The following is a 23,340-nucleotide window of genomic DNA, read 5'->3' as shown; positions in this document are numbered from 1 at the left end:
TGACTACTTCAGCTTCAACCGTAACAACACAAGAGCACGCAACAGATTCAAACTTAATATTAACCGCTCCAAACTTGACTGTAAAAAATATGACTTTAACAATCGAGTTGTTGAAGCGTGGAACTCATTACCAGACTCAATAGTGTCAACCCCTAATCCCCAACATTTCTCCCTTAGACTATCCACGATTGACCTCTCCAGGTTCCTAAGAGGTCAGTAAGGGGCGTACATAAGTGCACTAGTGTGCCTTTCATCCCCTGTCCAATTGTCTTTCCTTTACCTCATATATCATGTATATTTTCTTCCTTTCATATATCTTCTCCTCTATTTTAATATATTATCTTTATATATATTACTTCATGTCTATTCTCTTCCATATGTATTGTGCATTGGACAAATGAATAAATAAATAAATAAAAATATCACAGTTTGTAAATCTGAAGTTCTCAAATGGAGATCTGGTGTTTGCCACTCAGTAGACTAGTAGCATCATCCACCATCTATTTTTGATTTCAATGCATTTTAAGTGTTTTGAGTCTACAGTCTCCATTAGTATTTATCCATGAATGATATGGTTTCATTTATGTTTCAAATTTATGTAACTGCCATCTCATGCTAGATGATTTCCGGCAGTGTGCAACAAAGCTAAAAACAGGTAATTAATAAATACAAATTGTTATTTAATAAATAAAAATTAAAAAATTAAAAGAAGAAATATTGTGTGAAGAGATGTTAATAATTCAATGTAAAGTAATGCAACTGAAGGGAGGGAGTCTGGAAACTGAGGTGAGGTCATCCGAAGATCACAGCTTTCCTAGCTTTAACTCCTGGTCACAAATAAATATCTAAAGACACTTTAGGTCACACTTCCTCCTCTCAAGGCTGAGACTCTTTAGAGCAGGTGTAAGCAGGCTCTCCTGACATGTGGACTTCAACTCCCAGAATTCCTGAGCTAACACAATTGGCTCAGGAATTCTGGGAGTTGAAGTCCACCAGTCATAGAAGAGCCAACTTTGCCTACTCCTGTTTTAGAGGATCCGCTTGGGTAGCTAACCATTGATGGATGGATGATGTCACCATCAAATTGGTGTAGATCAAGGGTAGGCAAAGTTGGCTCTTCTATGACTTGTGGACTTCAACTCCCAGAATTCCTGAGCCAATCATGGTAGCTCAGGAATTCTGGGAGTTGAAGTCACATGTCATAGAAGAGCCAACTTTGCCTACTCTTGGTGTAGTTTAAGTTTAAGTTTAAGTTTAATCAGATTTGTATGCCACCCCTCTCCACAGACTCGGGGCGGCTCACAGCAATAGCAATACAATGTAAGACAAATCCAATATTTAAATTAATTTAAAAAACACCACAAATTAAAACCAATCATACACACTAGCGTACCATGCATAAATTTTATAAGCCTAGGAGGAGGGAACATGTCAATTCCCCCATGCCTGACGACAGAGGTGGGTTTTAAGGAGCTTACGAAAGGCTAGGAGGGTGGGGGCAACTCTGATATCTGGGGGGAGTTGGTTCCAAAGGGTCGGGGCCGCCACAGAGAAGGCTCTTCCCCAATGCCAAACAACATTGTTTAGTTGATGGGACCCGGAGAAGGCCAACTCTGTGGGACCTAACTGGTCACTGGGATTCGTGCGGCAGAAGGCGGTCCCGGAGATATTCTGGTCCAGTGCCATGAAGGGCTTTATAGGTCATAACCAACACTTTGAATTGTGACCGGAAACTGATCGGCAACCAATGCAGACTGCGGAGTGTTGGTGTGACATGGGCAAATTTAGGAAAGCCCATGATAGCTCTTGCAGCTGCATTCTGCACGATCTGAAGTTTCCGAACACTTTTCAAAGGTAGCCCCATGTAGAGAGCATTACAGTAGTCGAGCCTCGAGGTGATGAGGGCATGAGTGACTGTGAGCAGTGACTCCCAGTCCAAATAGGGCCGCAACTGGTGCACCAGGCGAACCTGGGCAAACGCCCCCCTCGCCACAGCTGAAAGATGTTTCTCTAATGTGAGCTGTGGATCGAGGAGGACGCCCAAGTTGCAAACCCTCTCTGAGGGGGTTAGTGACTCCCCCCCCAGGGTGATGGACGGACAGATGGAATTGTCCTTGGGAGGCAAAACCCACAGCCACTCCGTCTTATCCGGGTTGAGCTGGAGTCTGTTGACACCCATCCAGACCCCAACAGCCTCCAGGCACCGGCACATCACTTCCATTGCTTCGCCGACTGGACAAGGGGTGGAGATGTAAAGCTGGGTATCATCTGCATACTGATGATATCTCACCCCATGCCCTTGGATGATCTCACCCAGCGGTTTCATGTAGATATTAAATAGTAGGGGGGAGAGGACCGACCCCTGAGGCACCCCACAAGGGAGTAACCTAGAGGTCGACCTCTGACCCCCCACTAACACCGACTGCGACTGACCAGAGAGGTAGGAAGAGAACCACTGAAGGACAGTGCCTCCCACTCCCAACCCCTCCAGCCGGCGCAGAAAGATTCCATGGTCGATGGTATCGAAAGCCGCTGAGAGGTCAAGAAGCACCAGGACAGAGGATAAACCCCTGTCCCGGGCCCGCCAGAGATCATCCATCAGCGCAACCAAAGCAGTTTCCGTGCTGTAGCCGGGCCTGAATCCTGACTGCTGAGGACCTAGATAATCGTAGATTGTTAGCAACTACCTAAATGGGTCGATTTGCTGCATAGAATAGAATAGAATAGAATACTTTATTGGCCAAGTATGATTGGATACACAAGGATTTTGTCTTGGTGCATGTGCTCTCAGTGTATGTAAAAGAAAAAGATACAGTAGTCAAGAATCATGAGGTACAACACTTAATGATTGTCATAGGAGTCAAATAAGCAATGAAGAAGCAATCAATATTAATAAAAAACTTAGGATACAAGCAACAAGTTACAGTCATACAGTCCTAAGTGGGAGGAAAAGGATGATAGGAATGATGAGAAAAAACTAATAGAAATAGTGCAGACTTAGTAAAAGGTTGACAATGTTGAAAGAATTATTTGTTTAGTAGATTGATGGCGTTCGGGGAAAAACTGTTCATTGGTGACATCGATTTACCCCATCTCAACACTTACTCGCAGCTTCCGTTCCAGCTGCCGAATTATTTGCTGCGACAGAAAAGTGGGGCTAATTGCGCTGCCGGGTTTCCTCGTCTGGAGATGGAGCATCCCAGCTAGTCAAAGCCGAGGGAGCCCTTCCCTCTTCCTCCTTCCGCTTTCCAGGCAAGCCGTTTGAACCATCCAATCCCAAGCCAAGATTAAGCTTCTTGAGGGTTGCTATAGCTACCCGCCGGGCTTTCCGCACATGAGAGCGCCGGGAAGCGGTCGCTTTTGCAAAGGCCGGCGGCGCGTCTTTTTGGGAGCGCCGACGATCGGGTGGCTTTTTTATTGCTAGGAAGAATCGGCGGGGCATCATCACCGGCTTTGAAGAAGCCCCTCCAAATGCCCTGACCAAACGATGCAGTATTCGCTTTCAAGTGGAAAATAGGAGGTGTTTTCCCCGTGCTTAAAAGAGAAGTTGCCGAATAATGGGAGAAAATAGGTCAGAGACGAGAAACAATAAGGACGGGTGTATCCCAATAGTCCCGGGTCTTTTTTTGCCGGTTTTGTTTCTCCGGCTATCGGAAACAGAGGAGTCTCACTGATGTTGCATGCAGAGCTAAAGGGGGGTTGGGAGAGAGACACAAAACCAGCATTCCCACGCTGTCAGCAACACTTGTTTTTATTCGATGGAAGAAATCTGCAGCTCTAAGCTTGCTTGATTGTTTGTTTGTCTGTCTATCTAATCTATCTGTCTGTCTGTCCGTCCATCCATCTATCCATCCATCCATATCTGTCTGTCTAACCATCCATCCATATCTGTCTGTCTATCCATCCATATTTATTTGATTTATTTTGACCAATACACAATGAGGGTTTTAGTGGGTATACACATGGTAAAATACATAATGAAGGTTATAGAGGATATAATAGTAAAATATATATAAGAAAGAATAGAAGATATAGGAATAAAACATATCAATGAAAGAATAGAAGAAGAGATATAGGAATAGAAGAAAGGTATAGGAGATATAGGAGAGCAATAGGACAGGGGACGGAAGGCACTCTAGGGCACTTGTACTCGCCCCTTACTGACCTCTTAGGAATCTGGATAGGTCAACCATAGATAATCTAAGGGTAAAGTGTTGGGGGTTTGGGGATGGCATACAAATCCAATAAACAAATAAATAAATAAATAGATGACACTATGGAGTCCGGTAATGAGTTCCACGCTTCGACAACTCAGTTATTGAAGTCATATTTTTTACAGTCAAGTTTGGAGCAGTTAATATTAAGTTTAAATCTGTTGTGTGCTCTTGTGTTGTTGTGGTTGAAGTTGTTGTGTTGTCTGTCTATCCATCCATCTGTATGCAGCCCCTCTACAAAGACTTTCCCCCCTCCCCGCCCACGAGGGACACAATTGTTTTTAATCTAAGAATCAACTGTGTCCATCCTGAGCCATGGTGGTGATGCAGTGATTAGAGTGCAGTATTGCAAGCTGCAAGCTGCTTCTGCTGGCTGTAGTTCACCAGTTCAAATCTCACCAAGCTCAAGGTTGACTCAGCTTTCCATCCTTCCAAGGTGGGTAAAATGAGGACCCAGATTGTTGGGGGTAATATGCTGACTCTGTAAACTGTTAGAGAGGGATGTATAGCACTGTGAAACAGTATATATTATTATTTATTATGTTTATATGCCGCCCCTTTCCAAAGACTCAGGGCGGCTTAAACTATATGTCTAAGTATTATGTCTCCAGCACTAGGGCTTTGGAGAATAAGGTAAAAAAAAAAATGCTTAGTTTTGAGCTTAACCCCCCCTTCAAGTTGGCACAGCAGAGCAAAATTATAAATGAGTAGGAATTGTTTCAACTCCTACCCTCAAAATGATGCTTTAGACTAGAGCACTGCACCCTAAGACTAGACACAAGAAGTTTTTTTCCTGAACGCCATCACTCTGCTAAACAAATAATTCCCTCACCACTGTCAAACTATTCACTAAGGCTGCATTACTATGTCTTCTCATCGTTCCTATAACCAAACTCCTCCCACTTGTGACTGAAACTTGTTGCTTGTATCCTTACGATTTAGTTTCCCAATTGCTTATACGTACCCTATGACAATTGTTGTTACCTCATGATTCTTGACAAATGTATATTTTATGTATACTGAGAGCATATGTACCAATGAAAAATTCCATGTGTGTCCAGTCACACTTGGACAATAAAGAATTCTATTCTAAAATGTCAAATGATGTTTAAGGTCTATTTCTAAATACACAATAGGTCTTGTTTTGATTGGAGCCATCTCATTTCTCCATCTTGGCATTTCCCCCAAATTTTCATAGTGACCCCTCTCAAGATTCTGGAAGCCACAAGATTGAGGTAGGTTCACAAGAAATCATACACATATCCATAGTGGTGGTTATTTTGTCTTGCAACACAATGAACACATTCAACAGCCACTGCTGTATTTCTGATTTGCAGCATAAGTAGGTATTTTGTCAAACTCAACCATATGGTACAAGGCAAGAATACAATCTTGATATCATTGAAATTTGTAATATTTAGAGATGCTAACTCATTGAAATTATCTGTACAGAAGTGATCATTTATATGTGCCCTGTTTCCCAATATCGTTAAACCGTCTTAAAATTCTAAGTATGCCCACTAGCTGAAAAAGTTTGGAAATTTCCTACCATGAAACACGGTCTCCTTCTGTGTAAACTAAGGGTATAATGGTTAGGGCTGTAGGTCATGGATCTGCTGTTGTCACTGGTAAAGAGATTGTGCTGCACTTATTAACACAGAACTCACAATTACGGTGACAGGCTCTTGATAAGTCATTTGGTTAGATTTGAAAAACCATGCTTAAAACATGAATTTGTGTCCATAAATGCTGTTAAATTCCACAATTTTCTACAGCAAGTGGAAAACAGCCATTAAATTGCAATTAAATGTATTAATACACTACAGGTGGAAGTTATTTTAAATTCTATGTCATATAGCAGTGATGGCGAACTGTTTTTGGCTCGGGTCCAAAAAGGGTGTGCATGTGAGCAATGGCATGAGTGCGTGTGCCCACACCCATAATGCACTACCTCCCTCCCCATGCATGCACACAACCACCGCACTGCCCCGTACATGCACTCAGGTCTCACTGAAACATCCAGACTTCTGGTAGGCCCGCTGGACCATTTTTCACCATCCCCAGGGTTCAAAAAGCCTTCTGAAACTTGGGAGAGAATGAAAAATGGCTCAACAGGAAGTTCAGACTTCCGGTTGGCCCATTTTTTGCCATCCCCAGGTTTCAGGCAGCTTTCCTGAAGCCCGGGGAGAGCAAAAACAGCAGAAAATCAAATGGCTAACCCACATATAAATGCTTGAGCTGACATAAGACAATGCCTCGCGTGCCCTGAGATATGGCTCCATAGGTTCACCATCACTGTCATATAGTATGTCTTATTTTAATTGTGATGCTTCTGACATGAATAAACAAACAAACTCTACAGGTGGGATGCACAAATGTTTTTGCATTAAGAGCTGCACTTTGAGGATAAACAGATGAGGCCAGAAACACCTCCATATTTATCATCTAATAATGCCATGCATACTCATACACACACCCACATGCACGGACACTGTAGTCCTATATATTTGATAATTGTATGCTTTGATACATAAAAATTACCTGCCAATTTGTTTGAAGGCCAGAGCTGCTCTTAAAAGACTTTCACATGCCTGAAGAAGCTGATTATTTCAAGCATTTTGTTACAAACACCCCCCCCCCCCCCCATGATCACTGACTTGGGCTGACTTGGGAAATACCTCTGCATAATTTCTGTAATATCAGAAAGGACTTTATAGCAATACAAAATACTGTATGTAATTTGTTATTTCCCATAAGCAAATCACTAAAACGTCAGGCAACTTTACGTTTACAGTAGAAGCAGATTTTTCTCCATGACTAAACACAGATTGGCCAAACAAATTCATCAAGTTGGGAAATTTTATGAGAATACATTCTTTGGCACCTGCTGTTTGTAACGACTTTAGTAAGGTTATTGTGTATATAAACTACTCGTTGTGGTAAAGAAGTAAGTAGTAATCTCTATCAGAAATGTAACTCTAAAACAAACATTACATTTTAAGATAGAAACAATGGTTAAACAAAGTTCTGAACTTTTTAAAATAGGAATAAAATTATGAACATTTTACAGTATGTAGGAAGTTATGTACTCTATAATAGCAGGGTTTACTAATTTAAGAAATTAAGAAAAGTTGATATTCATTAATCGCAATAAACTAAGTGTACTAAATAAAGTATATTAGAAACAACTCCATTTCTTTTCTGCTTCCAACTGTTCTTTTTTTTACATAATTTTATCTTACTTTTCTGTCCTACCACAATTGATTAGAGTCAGATGCATGAAAACTGAAAATCCCATTTAAGAAGCAGCGATAGATTATTTTCCTATGCTGAAGAAATGCACTGTGCATGAATGCCAGAGCTGATAACTTTCAATTTGATAAGAGTAGTAAATTATGTGTCAGATATTAATTACTATAAGGAGAGCCATCCTGCAGATGAGACACACGAATTTGAGACAAATTCTGGGAATAAAGCAGCTTTTTCCCACCTTCCCAGAAATTAAGCATGGTTTAAAATATGTGGTCATACATTAGATTACTGATTGTAATCAGTAATGATTGTAATAGGTATTAGTGTTTTTGTCCTTAATTTTAATTTATTGCCAGTAGCTATGAAATGTTATGAAACAGCTACATTTGAAACTATTGAAACATTATTAGTTATTCAAGTTCAATACATTATATACAATACTACATGTGAAGTACGTACTTTGAATTTCCTTAAAAAGGTAAAGGTTCCTCTCGCACATGCGTGCTAGTCGTTCCTGACTCTAGGGAGTAGTGGTAATTTCATTTCAAAGCTGAAGAGCCAGCGCTGTCCGAAGACATTTCCGTGGTCAAGTGGCTGGCATGATTAAACGCCGAAGGCATACAGAATGCTGTTACTTTCCTACCAAAGGTGGTCCCTATTTTTCTATTTGCATTTTTATGTGCTTTTGAACAGGTTTTAAAATTAATTGTTAGTTGTAATTTAACAAGGCTTTATTGTGATTTACTTTTTTTATATTTGGCCATATTTTTGTCTAGATAGAAGAAGATATAGATAAGGAAACTCTGAAGTTGTAATAAAGACTGTGTGAACTGAAAATCAAATATTTCATAAAATCTTTCGCTACAAAAAAAATGTCATTTTAATTATCCATAGAATCATCAATAGCTTGAATTAAACATTGGGGTTTAATTCTCCCAGATTATAATTCCTAGCAAGTGTTAATATTGCAACAGAAAATATGTCTGAATAATATGAACAAATACTCCTGATCAGACATTATACAGTGCAAAGTTAAATACAATACAAAGTTTATTAAAAATAGGTTGCAAGTGAAATACAGTAGAAATGGGAAAGCACAGCAGTTCTTATGTTGTTTTCTCCATAATGCACCAATAGTTATGAAAAACAATTTTATTCATATTCACGTGGCTTGAATGCCCAATAAGCAGCGATGGACAACTATGGCAACTTTACAACCTATGGGCTTTGACTCCCAGAATTCCTGGCTCAGGAATTCTGGGAGTTGAAATTTACAGGTCATAAAGTTGTCATAGCTGCCCAACCCTGCCCAATAGTGCTCAAATCCACTCCACAGTAATATTTCTTTCCTTAAATTCTAGCAGCAACAGTATTCCAGCCACAGAATATCTAGTGTTCTCAAGATAAATTGGGGGACACCTCCTTTTTTCCCTGAATAACAGACATAATAAGCATGCAATCCTTCATTATCACTTTCAACCAATTTAATCTACTTCATATTTAACAGGTGAACATTAAAAGAACACTTTCAAATAAGAAACCTGAACTATGTAAAAAAAATATTTACACTCCAATTTTATCATTAACTTGCATTTATTTTTTATCATACAACTCTTATTAAAAGTGATTTCTAAGGCAGTAAAGTCTACCCTCTGCATTTGGAAGTGTGCATAATTCCCTAAATATATATTTATAAGAGAACATATTATACAGAAAAATCATCTAAAACTCAATTAAGGACTTTATCAAATAGAAAATTTGTTTAGAATCACAATATAGTTTTAAGCATCACACAATGAGAAAACAAACTAAGATGAGGTCTTTATTCTTAACATCAGCTATACATATAGCTGAAAGATCAGTGGGTGAAACATTTCAACCATTTAAAAATTAAATAATCCTGCACCATAGTGTGTAAAATAGCTTGAACTGCCAACATCTTCTACAATATAAAGAAAAAGAATAATAGCAAACTATAGGTACCTTGACCAGCACTTTTCTATACGAATGTCTGATGACATGCCATCAGAATATTGCCAGGTTCCCTCAAAGGAAATTCTTACTGAAAAGCAATTTTTCTTTCTTTTTCAAGCCACAAGTAATCACATTTCCCCTGCATGTAGTGCTTAATTGCCTGCTTCTGATAGCTGATGTCTTTAGTCCATTTGTGAATATTTAACTTTGGTTTTATCTTGGCTACAATGGAGCTACTGTTTGAAGTTTATTCCATATTGCTAAAGTGTGAAATTTCAGAATAGCTTTATAACAATACATACGCACACACGCACACATCACCATACCCAGTGTCCAATATTACTTATTTTTAAAATTCTTATCAATGTTTCAAAACTCAAGTTTTAGAAGTGATTAATACTTCAGTGTAAGAAGAGATAAGACAGTGGGAAAAATAGGATGTGTATCTTGTTACATCGCTAGACTGCCATCAAAATAAGTCAAGTATTTAATGTCCAAAATCTAAATGTACATAGAATACTCTATGTGACTTAGTATGGACATGATAATGGAGCCCTTTTGCTTCTAGTAATCAAGTGTGTTTATAGCAAGGATTTATCTATAGAAATAGGAATCCTAATACTAGTGTTCTAATACTAATCTGAAAGACTAGCTCCCAAGATCTCTTAAAAGTTTATATTACCTTACACTTGTATCAAACCTACAGTGCAACAAGCAGTGGTAGTTAGGCAGTTCAAGCTACAGCCACTCTTTCTGCTTAACAGATGTTTACGTGTTTTGTAAAAGACTAGGAAGCAACAATTCCAGACGGTTCCAAAAGCAGCTAAAGGACAATGATGTGGAAAAGGACATGACATTTGATTTATTTAATTAAAATATATTTTACAGTGCCTCAATTGTATAAACCACAAGCACTTGGCAAATAATTGATTTTCTTGCAACATATAGTTTAGAAAGAAATAGTCCAGATGGGGAAAAATATCTCATTTGGTATGAGATTCTTCTCCTCCTTGAACTGCCCAACTCTAGTTCCATAGAGATTTTCTGGTTATTTGATAAGATGACAGTTATCCTACTTGGTATTTAATTCATTTTCCAATTCTGTTAATTTCCTAGATGCCTTTACTTTGTTAGACACATCTTGACCCTGGGAAAAGAGTCTTTGTCGCTCCCGGAAAGTCAAGTTCTCTGGTGCACCAGGTACATCTGTATCTTGACTGAAGGAAATATAAACAACATTCAATGTTATAAAAATATGTTATATTTTAAGTGCACCTATTCTGTTTTTTAATTAGCCTTGATCTACAACATTCACATCTTTTTTATTTAAAATCGGATTGATTAATTAGTAAATAAGGTTTAAAGATGGACACATAATTAAATAACCATTTTCATCATTAAATAGTTCATACTATTAGAGCATTTGTTAAACATTAGTGTAGCTATTAAGAAATCTAAAATATTTTATATAGGGTGGGTTCACAATAGAGATGACTCTAATGCCCTGCTTTTGGATTTCTACATATAAACTACATCATGTCAAGATTACATATACTGTACTGACTTTAATATAACATTTAGCTTCTTGTTTGATGTGGTCTGCAAGCACAGTACAATACCAATTTTTCCTCTCAGCATTTTTCTTTTATGATTTAGGCTGGACTGAGAGAATGACTTACATAAAGTGATCCAGTATGACTGTTTTATATTAAGGGTTTTAACAGTTTTAATCATTGGATTTTTACTGTGCTTTGCTGTTGTGAGCTGCTCCGACTCTTCGGAGAGGGGCGGCACACAAATCTAATAAATACTACTACTACTACTACTACTAGTAGTAGTAGTAGTAGTAATAATAATAATTAATAATAATAATAATAATAATAATAATAATTTATTAGATTTGTATGCCGCCCCTCTTCAAAGACTCGTAGTAGTAGTAGTAGTAGTAGTAGTAGTAATAATAATAATAATAATAATAATAATAATAATAATACAGTGATCCCTCGAGTTTCGCGATCTCGAGCTTCGCGAAACGCTATATCGCGAGTTTTCTACCCGGAAGTAACACCACCATCTGCACGCATGCGTAGATGGTGGAGTTTGCATTACCGCCGGGCAGATCAGCTGCTAGGCGGCCAAAGGAACCTTCCCTGGGTCTTCCCGCCGGCATGGGGGGCTTCCTAGCACCCCCCGAACCCCCAACCCGGGTTTGGGGGGGTGCTAGGAAGCCCCCCATGCCGGGGGAGACCTTTTAAAACACCCGTGCCGCTTCCCAGCTGAGTCCTGAAGCCAAGCGCAGAAGTTCGCCTTTGGCGCTTGGCTTCAGGACTCAGCTGGGAAGGGCGCGGCTGTTTGAAAAGGTGGCAGTCGGCCTGGGGGGCTTCCCAGTAACCCCCCCCCCAACCCTGTCTCCTGCCGCCGGTTTAGCCAGGAGAGGAGCGGCAAAGTGACTTGGAGGAATGGGAAACTCAAACCGCCCAGTTTCAGCTTTCCATTCCTCCACGTCACTTCGCCGCTCCTTCTGGCTGGTGGTGGGGGGGGGGAGTTAGGAAGGTTCTACTTCTCCCCCCCAGCCAAAAACTCAAAGCCTGTCTCCTGCCACACAGTTTAGCCAGGAGAGCAGCGGCGAAGTGACTTGAAGGAATGGGAAACTCAAACCGCCCGGTTTCAGCTTTCCATTCCTCCACGTCACTTTGCCGGGGGAGTCTGGGAGGGAAGATGACGCGCCGGCAGCACAGGGGCGAGGGGTGGGAGGCAAAGCTCTGCGGGTACAGCCCCTTTCGGCCAAGCCTCCCCCCCCCCCCGCCAAGCAGCCAGGGAAGCCGAGCCGGGCGTGGAACATCGGCGCAGGAGGCAGGACACGATCGGGCGACCGGAGCAGCAGCGCCGCCGCCGCCACGCCCGGCTCGGCTTCCCTGGCTGCGTGGCCGGGGAGGCTTGGCTGAAAGTGGCTGGAGCCGCAGAGCTTTGCCTCCCCCCCCCCCCCTGTGCCGCCCGCGCGTCATCTTCCCTCCCAGACAAAAAGGCCACCCTTCGGCTCTGCAGTTCCAGCCCCTTTCGGCCGAGCCCACCCGGCCAAGGAGCCAGGGAAGCCGAGCCGGGCGTGGCGGCGGCGGCTTCCTTCGGGGGCAACGCCAGCAAGAGGGTCTTCGCCCTCTTGCTGGCGTGCGTGGGCGGTGGGGAAGACCCTCAGCTGCTAGGCGGCCCAAGGAATCTCCCATGGGTCTTCCCCACCGCCCACGCACGCCAGCAAGAGGGGGAAGACCCTCTTGCTGGCGTTGCCCCCGAAGGAAGCCGCCGCCACCACCGCTTCTTCTTCCTTGCGCCCCCCGCTGCCTCTCCGCTCTCTTGGGTGGCGGAGCGAAGGAAAACAAAAAGTTTCCCTTTCTGCAGCTCCTGCCTCCCGCCCACCCAAGACAATAAGAGCGGAAGAAGACCCTCTTCTCCAACACGCCCGGAGGAAAGCGGGGGGAAGGGAGGAGAGAGAAGGAAGCCAGGCACGAAGAGTGTCCATGAGGGGGAAGAGACCCCCGCGCCGGGCAGGCCCACCGAAGCGGGAAGAGGGGGCGTGCGCCCGGGCCTGGCTAGAGCGCTTGATCTGCGGGCGCCTTAAAAGGGGGTGTGGACTCCTGGGAGGCCTTGGCGGTGGAAGGGGACACACTCGAAGCCTCATCCGCCTGTCATACTAGTAAAAAAAGAAACATTAGGAGAAGGGGACGGAAGGCACGCTGGTGCCCTTATGCACGCCCCATACTCCATTGGGTTCACCTCCCGGTGAGTACAGCGCCCGGGAAGCATCATTTCTAGAGGGGGGGAGGGCTTCTCCCTCCTCTCATAACCGACTTCCTAACCAACCACGCACGGATTGCAGCGCCGGATCTCCGGAGCCCGGCCGTCTCCTAAAGGAAGGAGGCGTGGCGTAGTAGGCCTCTTGCACCGCCCCTAATTAAATCGAGCACGGAGGAAGTAAAGCGTCTCTCCTGGTTTCTACGCCGCCAGCCGGTGCCGGCTTTTTATTTTCAGACCTCCCTCGCCCCGAGTTCATGGCTCCTGCGTCGCTGATCGCCGGCCTTAAGCAAGCGGGCAACGAACAGTTCCGCAATGGGCAATACGGCCAAGCGGCCGGGCTTTACGGCCGAGCTCTGGAATTGCTGGAAGCGGCAGGTAGTGGCGTGGAGCTCCAGCCACTTTCAGCCAAGCCTCCCCGGCCACGGAGCCAGGGAAGCCGAGCCGGGCGTGGAACATCGGCGCAGGAGGCAGGACACGATCGGGCGACCGGAGCAGCAGCGCCGCCGCCGCCACGCCCGGCTCGGCTTCCCTGGCTGCGTGGCCGGGGAGGCTTGGCTGAAAGTGGCTGGAGCCGCAGAGCTTTGCCTCCCCCCCCCCCCCTGTGCCGCCCGCGCGTCATCTTCCCTCCCAGACAAAAAGGCCACCCTTCGGCTCTGCAGTTCCAGCCCCTTTCGGCCGAGCCCACCCGGCCAAGGAGCCAGGGAAGCCGAGCCGGGCGTGGCGGCGGCGGCTTCCTTCGGGGGCAACGCCAGCAAGAGGGTCTTCGCCCTCTTGCTGGCGTGCGTGGGCGGTGGGGAAGACCCTCAGCTGCTAGGCGGCCCAAGGAATCTCCCATGGGTCTTCCCCACCGCCCACGCACGCCAGCAAGAGGGGGAAGACCCTCTTGCTGGCGTTGCCCCCGAAGGAAGCCGCCGCCACCACCGCTTCTTCTTCCTTGCGCCCCCGCTGCCTCTCCGCTCTCTTGGGTGGCGGAGCGAAGGAAAACAAAAAGTTTCCCTTTCTGCAGCTCCTGCCTCCCGCCCACCCAAGACAATAAGAGCGGAAGAAGACCCTCTTCTCCAACACGCCCGGAGGAAAGCGGGGGGAAGGGAGGAGAGAGAAGGAAGCCAGGCACGAAGAGTGTCCATGAGGGGGAAGAGACCCCCGCGCCGGGCAGGCCCACCGAAGCGGGAAGAGGGGGCGTGCGCCCGGCAGCGCCGCCGCCGCCACGCCCGGCTCGGCTTCCCTGGCTGCGTGGCCGGGGAGGCTCGGCTGAAAGTGGCTGGAGCTGCAGAGCTTTGCCTCCCCCCCCCCCCCCGTCCCTGTGCCGCCCGCGCGTCATCTTCCCTCCCAGACAAAAAGGCCGCCCTTCGGCTCTGCAGTTCCAACCTTCCATGGGTCTTCCCCCTCTTGCTTGTGAGGGCGCTTCAACGTTTCCGGACGGCAAGCTCGGACTCTTTCTTTTTCCCTCAGAGGACGCTTATGACAGGCGGCTGAGGCTTCGAGTGTGTCCCCTTCCACCGCCAAGGCCTCCCAGGAGTCCACACCCCCTTTTAAGGCGCCCGCAGATCAAGCGCTCTAGCCAGGCCCGGGCGCACGCCCCCTCTTCCCGCTTCGGTGGGCCTGCCCGGCGCGGGGGTCTCTTCCCCCTCATGGACACTCTTCGTGCCTGGCTTCCTTCTCTCTCCTCCCTTCCCCCCGCTTTCCTCCGGGCGGTGGAAGGGGACACACTCGAAGCCTCAGCCGCCTGTCATAAGCGTCCTCTGAGGGAAAAAGAAAGAGTCCGAGCTTGCCGTCCGGAAACGTTGAAGCGCCCTCACAAGCAAGAGGGGGAAGACCCATGGAAGGTTCCTTGGGCCGCCTAGCAGCTGATCTGCTCGGCAGCGCAGGCTGCTGCTGCGCTGCCGAGCAGATCAGCTGCTAGGCGGCCCAAGGAACCTTTCATGGGTCTTCCCCTCTTGCTGGCGAGGTGAGCGGGCGGGCAGCGGACAAGTGGCGGGCAGCGGGCTGGCGGTGCGGAAGTAAAAACACCATGGAAAAGTGGCACGCATGCGCAGATGGTGTTTTTACTTCCGCACCGCTATATCGCGAAATTTCGATTATCGCAAGGGGTCCTGGAACGGAACCCTCGCGATAATCGAGGGACTACTGTAATAATAATAATAATAATCCAGAAAGCTTCTAAAGTTAAAGATGAATTAAAAGTTGGTGTCCCACTCTTAACACTTTACCCAGTACACCATACTGACACTTATGACTACTATCATTACTATAAAACCTTTCAATCTTTTCTAAATATTCTTACTGGATGCATTGATATGTTTGAAAATATTTTAGCTTGTTAAAAATCTTTAATTACATAAACATCAACCATGAGTATATGCTAATATCCCATACCAATAAAGCTGTATTCAAAAGCAAACTTATTTACATTTTACCTTTTCAATTTCTTCTCTCTTGAGTCTGAATAAGGTTCCTGTGAACCTGCAAGTGCTCCAGTAGATCCAGTGTAGTTTGAACCTTTGTGTAAAAGAAAATAAAATAACTATTTTTTTTCTCAAAAGGTGCAGTGCTTTAAATGGATCTGACACTGTACTTTCAGGTCTGGTCTCTTAACACTATCAACTCCCTTATAAGAAAGGGAAAAATTATTGAAAACTGAATATAATGCAAATATTTCTATCAAATGACAACTTTTCATCATGGACAATATAAATGAAATCAAATATATATGAAGTAAATATCCAAACTTGCCAAATCTTGCATATACAGACTACCAAAATTCCAGTGATTTAAATGAAATTTAAGTAGTTTGCATGAATAATTGCAAAATAAGTTTTAGCCTTTAGCACAATAAGCTTTAGCCTTCATGTAGTTTGCATGAATAATTGCAAAATAAGCTTTAGCTTTTAGTCTGTTTATGACTAGATGAAAACATATCCAGTAGCATCAGGCACTATTGCCTTTACATTTCCCAAAGAATAGATTATAAAATATTAAGAATGTGCAGAATTTGAGAATATAGTCTTATGACAACTTTCCAATATATTCTTTTAACTGCAGAGTCCATGATGAATCTAACTCTACAATGCCCATTTATAAATGCTATTTTTAAAATGTCTATTTTGTATACATTTGCAGCACTGCACCTTTATACTTTGCTCTCGTATGAACAAATACAACAGCAAAAACAGCAATCCCTTTACACTACCAATGAATCTTCCCCAAAGGCCACAAGATTAAACACATCATTTGCATTTGAAATATCAACTCATCCCCCCCATTTCATAGATTCTCACTTCTGCTATTTGTACTGGTTAAGTAAAACCATCTCTTCTGGCCACAAAACATTTGAGTTTTCAAGTATGGTAATATTTTTAGTTTTTAAACACTGCATGTGTTTTTCTTGTAAGCCTTATTCACAAAAGCAGATATATACTCCTTCCATTAGTAGTCTTTATTCAGTTATTTAACTTAAATATTTTATATTTATATTTTAGCAGTATAAAGCTCTATTTAATATCAGACTGGTGCCCAACAATTAAAGAGAACTTAATGCATGGGTACCTCTAAGAAATCCCAACTGAATTTAGTGAGATTATGAACTTAATCAATTAAGTGTGAAACTGAATTTAATGAGTTAAACTTCTAGGGAAACACTAGGAATTTACTTGGAATATTAATAATAAGTTGGTTAGAAATTAATTTTGCTTTATGTCCAATTTTTAACTTTTCAATATTAAAAAAGATACATTTATTTAAATATAAAAACTCGTCCACATTAGTATTCGTTATAGTTGTTCACATTTTATTCCTAGAATGAGGAATGCCAATCTTCTAAAGTGATCCCAACAATCTAATGGAAGGAGCTGGGAAAGTTTACTTTTGCAGAAGCAGAGTTTGCCATACATTTAAGGACAGCAATATGAGTGTTAATGAGATGGAGAGAGAAGCTGCATAGTGATTTTGCATTATGTGCAAAGAGCTTTTTACTTTAGGCAGATATCCTTCATAGAAGATTGAAAGTTCAAATGGAATATATGACCTGTTTATAAACTTAATTTTTTTAAAAAAAAGTTATAACGGGATGTTATGGGCTGCATATTGAGGTCAGATGAAACATCAAATTATATGGCATGATTGAGTAACAACCATAGCTTGTTTATATATCTTAATAAGAATTATTAGGTACAGAAGCACAGAATTATACTTGGAAGGGGCTTTGGGGATAATCTAGTACAACCCTCTGCCAGGTGCAAGATGTGACAGATAGCCATTTACTTTCTAGTTGAAGACCTCTGGCGAAGGTCTTCATGCAATAGCCTGTTACACTAACTGACTGTTTGTACAAATATACCTGGCATTTTTAATGCCAGGTATATTGGTAGGGAATTTTTAAATAGTAAATGCTTCTCATTGCTTTGTGTCATCATCATATTTTCTTAAGAGTCCCCTCAACATCCTCATCCAAGCCACTATTGAAAGTGTTGATCATGATGGGACCCAAGATAGAATCCACCGTTCAAATACTTCCACGCTGAAGTGGAGCAACTAATAAGCACTTCTGAGTGCATTCATTCAGCTGTGGATTTATTTAACAGTCATATCATATTACACTGTTTTACAAACATATTTATTATATAGCATTTCCAAAATATGAAATAAGGATTGGCAAAATTTATCTATTGGCTGCCTGGGGAAACATTTATATTTAGGAAGTGAATGTTAATTCTGAAGTTTCTCATCTTAACTATAAACAACTGCATCATTATCTGCTTTGTTTTATTATAGAAAGAGCAATAGTCTGCAATGACCCATTTAGATTACAGGCTTTTTCCAAGATTCCTTGACTATCTCTAGAAGGAACTGATCAAATAGGGAAATCCTACAACTGTCTGTGGAACTTCCTTTAAGCTAGGAACAAACTACCAGTTTAGGTCCATTTTGAGAATTTTTTATTATTATTAGTTTTTTTTTTCTTTTGTCTTCTTCTATACAGGAAAATAAGACAAGTAGCTGAAAAATAGTTTGCAAGTTTCCCAAAACACACTAATGTTCTACCTTCTTCTAAAAACAGGAGTTTTACTTGTATCTTGTCAAAGCATAAACCAGCTATGACCTAAAGCTTTGTAATTCTTTGACACTAATATTACATATTTTATAATGAAGGGGGAAGAAAAAAGTGAGGAATGTAAATAGGATAAAAACAACAACATGAATAATGGAGAGAAAGTTACTTCAGTATTGAGCAATGTGTAGTAGAAAGAAACATCATTAAAAAGTATACTATATCTATCTGCTTTGTTTGCTTTTTCTAAAACATGCACCCAGGTAGCAAATCACTTCAAATGTAATTGTTGGTTTATACCCTTTCAAAGCCTTTTGCACACTGTTTACATAGCAAGTAATAAGCAGAAAGCCCGCTGCTTCCCACAGTAAATAAATATCCTTTTTGCAAGAAACATGTACCTCAAAAGTGAAAGCACCATGGACCAATGAATAATAGTAATAAAAATGGTGAATGAAAGAGGTGTAGATCAAAAGCCAAACCCAACAGTACTTTTAGTGGAATTTTGAGAATAATTTGCTTTCAGTATATGAAACTAAGAATTATAGAATTTAATAAAGAACTGGAAAGACCACAGGTTTAATATAAAATTTATAGCAACATATCAGATTGAGAGTTGGATCACCACGCCCAAGATTGTGATCAAGTAAGAAAGAATCATGAGAGTTGATTTTGTTCAGAAGAGTATTTAAGTGGGAAATTTGTAGAGTTTTCAGAGAGATTGTAAATTAAAATATTTCGTCTACCTTTTGTGTTGCTGGGATTGATGAAACTTGGCTTGTATGGTGGGGGAGGGGGTTGGCTCATTTTGTTAGCAGTACTGTTGGCATTGACAGCAGAGGGCTGGCATGAGTTGGACAGACATAGGCCATCTGAGACTGGGCGTGGCTGGCGGGAGGGCTGCTGTGGCTTAGGGGGGACAGGAGGAAGGTCACCGCAAGACTTTCTTGTACTGGTGTACTTATCCTGACCTGTTGCTAGACAGGAGTCCTCCTCCTCATCATCATTGTATGCAACAAACTTGGCAGTATAAATCGTGTCGGGAGAGAGGACCTGAGTTTTGAGGTAAGAAGTGTTTCGTTGAGGTGGGGGAGGAGGAGCATTAGATGAAAGGGGTGGGGAGGGAAATTCATATTCCCGTGGAAGCGGAGGTCTGTACAGACCAGGCTCATCGGGCTCCAGCAATCGCCGTTCTGCTTCATCATGCTGGCGGCGCCTCTCTGCTTCCAAGCGATTATAATATTCTTCTTCCTGCCGCCTCTGTTGAGCCAAAGGGAATAAAAGGATGTCACCAATTGTCAAATACCAAATGCACAAGTGGAAATTCTCATGCTAGAAAAGATTTGGGTAACTTTTTCTTTTATCAAGGAAGAAAGTCACACTACCTGCTCTAAAACACTAGTTTACTTCTGGACTTTGGGTGGAATCTATTCCCTCCAATTGCCTCGAGAGGCAGGATATCCTATGAAGTAGACAGGAGAGCAGGAGTGGGACAGTATAGAAGGAATCAAGCCAAACCCATCCTGGTTTTGATGTCAGAAGAGCCATCTTTAGAAGAGAATATTTCTGTCTCAGGTTGCATTGAGGGTTCAGGGTTGAAAGACAGCATCAAGGAAATTATAGAATCAGTGGTAAAGTATATATTTACAGTGAAAGTCAGGCTTAGGTCAGCTTTCCATGTAACTTTACCAAATATGAAGAGCAGAGATAATGACAGGTTTTTTGTTGTTCTTGTTGTTTTGCTTTCCTTAAAAGGGACATAGGAGCTTATGCACAAAAACAGACCCCACTGAAGGAGCACTCCTATAGACTGGTTCCTAACCATGGCTTGACTTATATCCATTTTTCCCCCTTAAAAGAGGGCTAGGCATTTTTTTAAGCCATAAAGCATATTTAAGATAGCGACCACCCTGTAAAAAACTAGACATAGGATGTCCATTTACCAGAATGACGAAGTTGTTCTCCATCACTACCTTGGACGTGGGTGGGTGGGCGGGTGTATATTTCCCAGCCTTGCTTACCTTTGCGTTTCTTGATAGCCAGTAGTCTACTTCCATACCAAACAAAAGCAATTCCATTATTTATTTTCAAACAATGTCACTTCCTCATTTTTCTTTAAATTAAAAGAATACTGGTAGGGAGTCTGAAGGATAGTGAAGTTCAGTATATTGCCTAACCATAATTTCATTCATTAATATGAAGCTTTCAATTTTTTTCAAATATTTATCATTTGGAACAAATGGATGAGATTTCAATCATTAGAATGGTATCATACAGTATCATGACCCTATCTGGACCGGGACTCACTGCTCACAGTCACTCATGCCCTCATCACCTCGAGGTTCGACTACTGTAATGCTCTCTACATGGGGCTACCTTTGAAAAGTGTTCGGAAACTTCAGATCGTGCAGAATGCAGCTGCGAGAGCAGTCATGGGCCTACCTAGGTATGTCCATGTTTCACCATCACTCCGCAGTCTGCATTGGTTGCCAATCAACTTCCGGTCACAATTCAAAGTGTTGGTTATGACCTTTAAAGCCCTTCATGGCACTGGACCAGAATATCTCCGAGACCGCCTCCTGCCGCACGAATCCCAGCGACCGATTAGGTCCCACAGAGTGGGCCTTCTCCGGGTCCCGTCAACTAAACAATGTCGGTTGGCGGGCCCCAGGGGAAGAGCCTTCTCTGTGGCGGCCCCGGCCCTCTGGAACCAACTCCCCCCGGAGATTAGAACTGCCCCTACTCTCCTTGCCTTTCGTAAGCTCCTTAAGACCCACCTGTGTCTTCAGGCATGGGGGAACTGAGACATCTCCCCCGGGCATATACAATTTATGAATGGTATGTGTGTATGTATGTATGTTTAGAAAATGGGGTTTTTTAAATGTTTTTAGTAGAAATTTAGATTTGTTGTAAATTTTTTTCACTTTGTTGTGAGCCGCCCCGAGTCTGCGGAGAGGGGTGGCATACAAATCTACATAAACATAAACATCATATATTTTTGAAGTAGAAGGGATATGGAAAATTAACAATGGTGGCGGTAGGAAGATGAACTATAATTAATATTATACGCTAATAATTTTCTTGGGATTCCTTCATGTTTAAAATTTTTCCTAGCAACCAAAGCATCTCACTGTCTATCCATTCCCCCGTGTGATTAATGAATCCCACTTAAAACCATTTAACTGGGTTTACATTATTTAATTGTATATCATTTCTTCTGAATTAAATTATTCATAGTTCTAAATCTGAGTTTTTCTACCTTTTTAAAAATAGGATTTCAAAATTATAACTTTATTCTTACTGGTTTAAAAATAACCTTATCCTTTTAGACTTACTTCCTGGAGGGGATTTCATTTTGAATTTCTTTCATTATGCTTAATATCTGAGATCTTTACATTTTTCTTGTACTTTCCCAGCTTCGTATATCTTTCATTTTATTTGGACTTCATTTACTAGTTTATATATTGCCTACTTGTTAAAGACTCTTGAAGAATAATGAAATATATTTTTCTTTTCCTTAAATTGCAAATCTAGAAACAGGGTCGGCTTGGCTTTTTTTTTAAAGTAGTATACAGAATTCAATACAGTACATGTTAAGAGCCATAAAACCTTCTGCAGACAATTCTATCTGTGTTGAAGACTTAGTAGTATGAACGAGTCAAACCAATTTAAGTGAAGTTATACAAAATTATAGAAGACTGAGTGAAACCTTTTGCTCAGCCTCTCGCTTTGTCCGCTCCTCCTCTTGGCGACGACGCTCTTCTTCTTGCCTGGCCCTATCTTCTGCTTCCCGTTTGCGCATTTCCTCTAGTTGCTGCTGCCGTCTACGCTCCTCATCCTGTAACTAATGAAGATTTATTTTGTGTTTTACCTCAGATACTTTCAAAGACAGAAATAATATTTCGTGAAGAAAAATACCCATTAATGTTCAAAATAATATTTTTTTAAAAAAAAGCTAATTAATAATTATTTTCTCTTGGGAATTTTTTTTTTTTTTTGGAATTTAGAAAAAAATAACTTACAAAGGAAATTCAAAAAGGAAATGTATTTTCCACCGGAGAAATGCTATTCATCAGGAGTGTCCAATCTGTTGCCCATGGGCTGCATGCGGCTTGAACAGCTAGTAATGTGGCCTCATAAATGTTAACGTTATGTGATTTACATACATTAACTATTTTGTATATTTTATATGCAGCCAAGGCAGTTTCTCTCCATTTAATGATGGCAAGCTAAAAAGTTGGAAACCCATGCTATAGATTTTGTAGGCATTTCTGTTCTGAGACAGTTTTTATAGTTCACACGCCATGTTTTACCATTGTACCATTTACCATTGTACCATTGTTTTACCATTGGGAAGATGCACAAACTATGGTCAATTATAAGCTTCTATTCTTTTCCCATAAGATAACATTCCTCTGATCTTGACAGCAAAGCCAACATATCAGCTATTTAAGCTGCCTATGATTTCTTTTTTTCATATATTAATGGGGGTTTTTTTACTGCAAAGGAGCATTTGGAATCTCTGTAAAATAGGAAAAGTAATGAAAATCCATGCTTCAAAGTGCAAATATTTAATCAAAGTGCAAATATTTAATCACATTAAAGGAGGATCTCTAGTTCAAATAATCTTAAATTATCAAACATCTTAAACAGTTTCAGAAAAGTATTCCTCAGAAAAATGACTATCATCTCCTTTAAACACCTGTGAGAAGAAGTGTTACAAAAGAATAAAGGAGAACTACTGGACTCTGTCCCACACTTTTTAAAACAGCTAAAATTATATTGTAATTCCAAGCATTGCACCAAGTGGTGTTATTTTTAAGGGGAGGAAGAATCTAAATTAGCACTTTTTTATTAAAGGGAAGGAGGTAAAATCCTTAATTATAATTCCATTTGATAGGTTTCTTGTGTCATGATCCAACTGGATTTTTAATATATTTAATAAAACCGATCAGTACAATGCATCTTATTCTGATTTCATAGTTAACAAAATAGTTAAAAGATATCATGAAATTATAAAACTATTCATATATATTGTAATGCTTTTTGTGTAACATTTTCTAC

The 23,340-nt window shown here is 41.8% G+C and overlaps 2 protein-coding genes across 23 annotated transcripts in view; both read right to left on the bottom strand.

Moving 5' to 3' along the window:
• The window catches only part of KIF25 (kinesin family member 25), a 58,611-nt gene extending 55,366 nt beyond the window's left edge, over nucleotides 1-3,245 (bottom strand). For all 3 annotated transcript variants that reach the window (XM_070740299.1, XM_070740317.1, XM_070740307.1), the window contains exon 1: nucleotides 3,106-3,245. In XM_070740299.1, coding sequence (XP_070596400.1) covers nucleotides 3,106-3,198 — 93 coding nt within the window. In that variant the 5' untranslated portion in view covers nucleotides 3,199-3,245. The remainder of the gene's footprint in view (nucleotides 1-3,105) is intronic.
• Nucleotides 3,246-8,486: 5,241 nt separating this feature from the next.
• Nucleotides 8,487-23,340, bottom strand: part of AFDN (afadin, adherens junction formation factor) — a 111,060-nt gene continuing 96,206 nt past the window's right edge. For 11 of the 20 annotated variants that reach the window (XM_070733860.1, XM_070733865.1, XM_070733869.1 and 8 more), the window contains 4 exons: nucleotides 21,986-22,120; nucleotides 19,023-19,536; nucleotides 15,647-15,728; nucleotides 8,487-10,657 (listed from right to left, as the gene is read on the bottom strand). In XM_070733860.1, coding sequence (XP_070589961.1) covers nucleotides 10,513-10,657; nucleotides 15,647-15,728; nucleotides 19,023-19,536; nucleotides 21,986-22,120 — 876 coding nt within the window. In that variant the 3' untranslated portion in view covers nucleotides 8,487-10,512. The remainder of the gene's footprint in view (nucleotides 10,658-15,646; nucleotides 15,729-19,022; nucleotides 19,537-21,985; nucleotides 22,121-23,340) is intronic. The other 9 variants (XM_070733873.1, XM_070733876.1, XM_070733878.1 and 6 more) reach the window with 3 other exon arrangements.

Source organism: Erythrolamprus reginae, chromosome 1, assembly GCF_031021105.1.
Source record: "Erythrolamprus reginae isolate rEryReg1 chromosome 1, rEryReg1.hap1, whole genome shotgun sequence".
Taxonomy (NCBI): Eukaryota; Metazoa; Chordata; class Lepidosauria; order Squamata; family Dipsadidae; genus Erythrolamprus; species Erythrolamprus reginae.
This window is presented reverse-complemented; position numbering and strand designations above follow the sequence as displayed.